Here is a 7,341-nt window from a genome sequence, read left to right on the forward strand (position 1 = left end):
GAGACAGGAGTCACTAAGTGGAACACCAAGCCCCCAACTTTTGGAAAGTACTCACCCCTTCCCTTCCCCCTCTCTTCTCCTCCCATGTGCCCTCCCCTCTCCTTCTCGTTTCTTTTGTTTGTTTTGGTTTGTTTTGTTTCCTTTGGTAAAAGCGTTTTCTAGTTTATGTGACGTAGCAATATTTGTTGCTTGAATTGCTCTATAGTTTCACTAGTGGATATTTATCTTCTTGAACTGTAGCCTTGTGTCTCACTTTGGGAGTATGCAGAGGCTTTATACTTTACCTTCTACACTTTTATCAAAACAGGGTATATGAACAAATTTTCTATAAAAAGAATTCTTAAATGTGAATTTGTTCGTACATGATTGATCCCACGGGGAAGCAATTTTTTTTATTGCACTTCTTTTAAATAGCGAGAAAGACATCAAAAGCGCTTGGACAGGGACTCCCTGGACAATTATTAATACGTGTAAGTCTTTCAATGTGTGTATGCTGGTGAACATTCAGATTTATTTATATTTTTTTTTGCAAACATTGAATAATCTAAGTGTTTAAAATTTTATTTATCCCCATTTGTTCATATTTATATATATATAAAAAATCTGTACCCTGAATATTCAGGAGGTATTTACCTGGCCATATGTTAGATGGCGTATTGGCACGCAAAGGAAATATCATTTGAAAGGAAACTATAACTCCTTTTATTAAAAATGATGATAACGATGATGACAATGCAATAAAATCTGGGAAAAAAGATCACGGTTTGAATACTTTATGCTTGTAACATCCAGCTAGGCAGAAAGCGTGTGAAGCTGAAAAGGCTAGATTTGTTTTGAAAGTTATACATTCCTTGCTGCTCACGTTCTGAAAAAAAAAAAAATAAAGTTTTTATTCTGAATAATAAAGAGTTAAGAACATGTTCTTCGCAGCGCAAGGGAAGGGAGAGCCCTTCATGACGTGGGGAGCTGGGAAACTCGTCTGTAAACTCACACGAGGATCCACTCGCCCACCCGAAGGGCCCCGCGACGCCTTTTCAAGCATTTCATAGCCAGGGAGAGGGATTTTTTGCTGTGGTGGTTTTTTTTTTTTCTTTCTTTCTCTTTTTTTTTTTTTTTTTTTCTCCAGCGGGGTTTCACGGCCCGCGGCCCGACCGCCGCCTCCTGCCTCCGCTGCGCCGCGCCCGCCCGGCGCGGAGGGTAGGCGGGCGCGGATCTCCCCCTTCCCGCCCCGGGGCTCCGGTGGGGGACCGGCGGCGGAGCAGCGCGGGGACCGTCCCCTGCCTCCCTGGCAGGCCAGCCGGTGTGTGTGTGTGTGTGTGTGTGTGTGAAGCACATGGGAGCAGAACTGAGGATCAAGCCCCGCGTGGGTGCGGGCGTGGGCGCGGAGGGGCCGCCCCGTCCCCGGGGCTCGCCCTCTGGGGAAGGAGGGGAGCCGGGCGGCTGCCGAGCTTGGGAGAGAGGGTGGTGGAGCAGGCCCCCGGCCGAACACCAAAGGCGGCTGGGGTGGGGGGAAGCCGAGCACTGCTGCCTCCGGACACGGCTCCTTCCACTGGCCACCCCGCCGCCCTTTATCCCCTTTTCCTTAAAGAAGTGGATTTTATCTTTTATCTTTCTTTTACTTTTTTTCTTCTTTTTTTTTTTTATTATTACTATTTTTTATTGTATTTTTGGGTCGTTTCATTTTTGCTGAGCCGCCTTCCCTCCCCACTGCAGCCTGAAGCTGTGGGGGAGGGGAGCCTTGCTCTTCCTCTCTTCCCGCGGGGGTGTGGATGTGTGTGCGTGTGTGTGTGGATGTGTTGCGGGGGGGGGGGGGGGGAGCACACGGTATTGCAGAAGGGCAACTGTCCCGGACCCAAACGGGCACCCGCGGGGGTCTCCGGTCCGAATCGTCTCGAGGTGGAAGGCAGAAACCCGCAAGCATGTGCTTAAATCCGATTTTTCTTCCTTTCAGGCGAAATGTCCGTAATTTTTAGATTGAAACTTGAAAGATAAATCAAAATGGACCTTAATAGACTGGGTAAAATATCCCCCTGTACGTTTATAAAGATATATTCCTATGCTATGTAGATAATAACGCGCGCTGTTCACCATCTGTATCTTTTAAAGCACAGGAAAAAAATGTCGCCATTTTGGTCTCATGCTGAAATATTATTAATCTTTGGGCTTTATCTTGTTCCCAGAGCCACCCTTGCCTGATGCTGAAACATTGTCATGCACCCATGGATCTATATAGAGCTTTTCTGCATAAATAGATAAAGCATGCTCAGTCAAGGAAAGGGGATTGCAAATATATTTATACAGCGCTGTTTATTGTATATAGAGATACGTAACCGTGGAAGGAAAGGTTACGTAGTCTGATATCTTTCATTGAAACCTGACTAGTACCCAATACACACCAACGACTGATTATTATTTTGTAGGCGAAGGAAGCGTTTTTGCAACATTACAAGACATTGCTCGTTTGGAACGAAGCCCCGCATAAAATTCAAGCCGCCCTCCCCCCGTTCCCCCCCCCCCCCCCCCCCCCGCCCCGGATCGGTTAGGTTAGGTACAACAAAAGGTAACGGTACAGTCGGTGATTCTTACTGTGTGGCTCCTTTAACACCATGAATTACTTTTAGGAATATATTCAAAGAGAAGGAATTTGGCGTTTCACACACATCCCCACCCCCATCTCCACAGAAAGAAAAATACAAAAATACAGGCGATTATGTCCCCTTCTTTCCAGAAACTGTACTCAACCCCTTCTCTGGAGCCTGTAGGTTGCAAATAAGAACTTGTATTTTTGCATTTAAGATTCGCCCGATTATAAGATCCCTCTGGGGGCAGAAGTAATTGATTTGCCCAAGAATTTCTCTTCCCCTCTCCAAAGGTTTTGTTCCAGGTGGTTTTTGTATTAGACTGACCACAAGAAACAAATGTGTAGAATAGAGACACCCACACAGGTTTTACTCACAAAGCCTGGTTAAAGTCCAAACCTCTCTCTTTATTATTTGTCATCCTGCTGTTAATCCCAATATTTTCCAGAGGGCAAAAAAAAAAAGAAAAAATTAAAGAAAAGAAAAAGAGAAGCCCGACCCCACGGTAGGCACTGAGAAGCAAAATAAAAACGGACTTTTCCCACAAGCAGCCCAGTCCTCTGCCAGCATATTTTAAAAGCAGCTTTTTTCCTTGTTTACTTGCGTTTCTTGCTCTGCCTCTTTTCTCGGCCACATTTGATCTCGGAAAGAGCAAGAAGCTTTAAATGTGTTCTTAAGGGCCAGTAGCTGTCAAACCTTTTGGCGGCCAAGATTGATCGCGCGCAGACACCACCAGAGCTTTGTTTGGACTAAAAGCAAGAAAATTAAACCCCTTGCATTTTCCAACAGCATCGATATTTGTAAGGCATCCCTTTTGAGGGATTAAATGACAAGTCTCGTTCTATATTTTATTTAAACAAGCAACCACCAAAAAGCCCATTTAAAACCTCCCAGCCCCTCCCCTCCCCCTCTCTCCAATGCCTTCGCAGATATGCTACATCTTGTGAGTGCATTAACTTAAAACCGATTTTTTAAATGCACTTCGTGCAGTCTGGACGCAGACTGATCCGCTGAGTGCTTGGGGTCTTGTTTTCTTTTTTCTTCCTCCCCCCTCCCTTCTTTTTCTTTCTTTTTTTTTTTTAATTACGAAGACGCTAGCTGGCCCTTTTTTGGCAACTCCGAAAATAAAGCGAGACGGCACAGCATCGCACTGGCGATGGTCCCCGGTTCCTCGAGGACGCGCAGAGCGGCTGGGAAGCGCCTTCCTCCCCGGCCCCCCGGCGCACCTCAACCCGCCGGGCACCCCGGGCTCCGCGGGAAGTCAAGCCCCGTCCGGGTTGTCCATGGGCGGCTGTGACTACAGGATTCATCAGGCTGGTGATTGTGGCCATCATTGTCATCGCTCTCCCTCTCGCCTCAGCCTGGTTGGAAAATTGTGCCCAAAGCATCCAAATTCGGGACTTGCCTCGACCTAGCAGGGGCGACTGGAGACGGCGGCGGCGAGAGCCAAGCGTCGGAGTCGAGTGCCGTCTCTCAAGTCATAACCCAGTCGCATTTTCTCTCTGCCTGGCCCCGTGAAAACAAACCCGCTACCAGCCCATATATTTCCTGGTAATCGAAAATACTTACCAGACCCAGCCTACTACGGTTATTAAGCAAATTATGCCAGCAGACGGGAGTATCGTTTGCAAGCTAAGGCACAGGATTTGGGTTTTTTTTTAAGAGGCAACAGCCAGACGCGTTTGCAGCCTCGCGATTTGGCTCGCCCAGAGAGGTACTCCTAGGGTTATGTTTTACGGTCCAATCCCGGGAAGCCAACTGGAGAGGGAAGTCATGAAGCACAAGGGCTGCTGCCTATGTGACTCTTCCCCTAGAAGCAAGGTTGCTGAGGAAGATCCTGTTAAACAATGGCTCGGCACCGGCGGCCAATTGTTCTCCGTACTGTACACCCAATAGCCACCAAAAAAAAAAAAAAAAAAAAAAAAAAAGAAAAGAGAGAAAAAATAAAAAAGAAAAAGGATAAAAAGAAAAAAAAAAGAAAAAAAGAAACAAACAAGAAAAAAAAGAAGGAAAAAAATAAAAGGAGCCCATTGAGGCTGAGTCGGGAAGGAGAAACTAGTTTTGGAGGAAGTGTTATTCCTAGGAAAAAATCAAGACCCTCTGCTTCAGACTCCTGCCTGGGTGCAACTTCTTATGCGGGGGCCTGGCGGTGTCAAAACTTTGAAGATTAATGGATTACTTTGTTAATGACTCAAGGCGTCAGATTGAGGTGCTTAAATGATTTGTGAGGTGCAAAGCGTTTTCCTGACAGTCCCAAACAATGAGAGAAGAGTGTGCGGGTGGAGGCGAGGGAGGCAGCAGGCTGCAGGACAAGCAGCCACACACACTCACACACACTCTCTCTCTCTCTCTCTCTCACACACACACACACTCTCGCAGCCTCTCACACAAACATATCCACGCACACGTACCCTCCCCCCCACCCCCGATCATTTCAGATTAGGACGCCAAGGGGATAGATACTCGAGATATCATTTCGCTCTTTAAAAAAAGTGTAAATAAAGCCTTTCTGGCCCCCAATGAGGCGTTCCTTCCCGACTTTTTTGGATCAATCAAACAGACAGTGGCTTCTTTTGATTAAAGCCCAAATTGTCATTGGGCAGAGGCAATCATGTGACAGCCAATTCGGTCCAATTTCAACCTTGTCTCCATGAATTCAATAGTTTAATAGTAGCACGGTCCCCATACGGCTGTAATCAGTGAATTAGAAAAAAAACACCCCACCAGCGATCTTCTATGCTATATTTTTTTCTCCTCTCTCTCCTTTTTCCTGGGCCTTCCCCCCCCCGAGCCCCCTGAATCCGAGGGAACTTTTTCTCCGCGGGGGCTGCCAGTTGAAGGCCATGAATTTCGCATTTGAGCGAGAGATCGGTTTTATCAATAGCCAGCCATCGCTTGCTGAGTGCCTGACATCTTTTCCCCCTGTCGGTGATACATTTCAAAGTTCATCAATCAAGAACTCGACGCTTTCACACTCGACACTGATTCCTCCTCCTTTCGAGCAGACCATCCCCAGCCTGAACCCCGGCAGCCACCCTCGCCACAGCGGCGGCGGTCGCCCCAAGGCGAGCCCCCGCGGCCGCAGCGGCAGCCCGGGCCCCGCCGGCGCCCCGCCGCCCCCGGAGTACCCCTGGATGAAAGAGAAAAAGGCGTCCAAGCGATCCGCGCTGCCGCCCGCCTCGGCCTCCTCCTCAGCCGCTGGACCTGCCTGCCTCAGCCACAAAGGTCAGTCCAAAAGACTTGCCGCCGGCCCCGCCGGGCCGCTTTTTTGGCTCCCCGCATCCCCCCGGCTTCGCGGGGGGACGAGGCGGAGGGGCGGGCGGGCGGGGAGGACGGAGCTGGCCGGGTTCGCTGGAAACCCAAACTTTCCCCGAACTTGCTTAATGCGGGATGATTTATTTGAGTTGGAGCTGACCTCTCTTGTCTCGCCGTCCTAGAGTTAGAATATTTGACAGTAATGAAGAGTGATAGATTGCTCCCGCTCAGCTAAGCAGCTGATGCATTAATTATAAATTGCGGTATGGCTAATATAAAGTTTGCTCTGGTGTGGGGAGGTTGGGGAGCTGGAGGCAGCAATTTTGCGGAGGTGGCCGAGGGGCACCGGGAGCTCAGCAGTGCAACACAATGGGTTTACTGCATCCAAAGGCGGCCATTTTGTTGCAGTTGCTATTTTATGCTATATGGACTTATAGATATAGACACATACGTGCAGAGAGAGCACTCCCCACCCTCCCCCCCCAACCCCCACACCCCCCACCCCCGGGATGCGATGTGCTCGGGTGCTGAAATTCAATCCGTGCATTTATCTGTTTTGTGTGTGCGTGCGTGTGTTTTTGCTTTCGCTGTTCTGGCGGTGGTGCTTTGGGGTGCGTGTGGTGGTGGGTGTTTTTCTTTTTTTTCTTTTTTTTTTTTTGTTTGTTTTTTTTTTTTTTTTCTTTTTTAACAGACCCCCTTGAAATCCCCGATAGTGGTAGCGGTGGATCTAGGCGGCTGAGGACGGCTTACACCAACACCCAGCTTTTGGAGCTAGAGAAAGAATTTCATTTCAACAAGTATCTCTGTAGACCAAGGAGGGTTGAGATTGCAGCCTTGCTGGATCTGACTGAGAGACAAGTCAAAGTCTGGTTCCAGAACAGGAGGATGAAGCACAAGAGACAGACCCAGTGCAAAGAGAACCAAAACAGCGAGGGGAAATTTAAGAGCCTAGAGGACCCCGAGAAAGCGGTGGAGGAGGAGGAGGAGGAGAAATCCCTCTTCGAGCAAGCCCTCAGCAACGTCTCCGGCGCTCTCTTGGAGCGGGAAGGCTACGCTTTCCAGCAGAATGCCCTCTCCCAGCAGCAGGCGCAGAATGCGCACAATGGCGAGTCCCAAATTTTCCCCGTTTCGCCTTTAACGAGCAATGAGAAAAATCTGAAACATTTTCAACACCAGTCACCCACTGTTCAAAACTGCCTCTCAACAATGGCCCAGAACTGTGCAGCTGGCCTGAACAATGACAGTCCTGAGGCCCTAGATGTCCCTTCTTTACAGGACTTTAACGTTTTCTCCACAGATTCCTGCCTACAGCTTTCAGATGCAGTTTCTCCCAGTTTGCCAGGATCTCTGGACAGTCCCGTAGATATTTCTGCTGACAGTTTTGACTTTTTTACAGACACACTCACCACAATTGACTTGCAGCATCTGAATTACTGAGAAATTAAAGACGTCCTCTCCAAGGGTCCTGCTTTCTCCTCCTTATTCTTCTTCTTTATTTTTTTTTTTT

At 48.3% G+C, this 7,341-nt stretch overlaps 1 protein-coding gene across 1 annotated transcript; it reads left to right on the plus strand.

The window, feature by feature from the left end:
• The first annotated feature begins 5,422 nt into the window (after window positions 1–5,422).
• On the plus strand, window positions 5,423–7,271 carry HOXA2 (homeobox A2). Its single transcript, XM_074150360.1, has 2 exons — window positions 5,423–5,804; window positions 6,526–7,271. The coding sequence occupies exons 1-2, from the start codon at window positions 5,423–5,425 to the stop codon at window positions 7,269–7,271; spliced, it is 1,128 nt and encodes a 375-aa protein (XP_074006461.1).
• The last annotated feature ends 70 nt before the right edge of the window (window positions 7,272–7,341 follow it).

Source organism: Numenius arquata, chromosome 7 (genome assembly GCF_964106895.1).
Source record: "Numenius arquata chromosome 7, bNumArq3.hap1.1, whole genome shotgun sequence".
NCBI lineage: Eukaryota > Metazoa > Chordata > Aves > Charadriiformes > Scolopacidae > Numenius > Numenius arquata.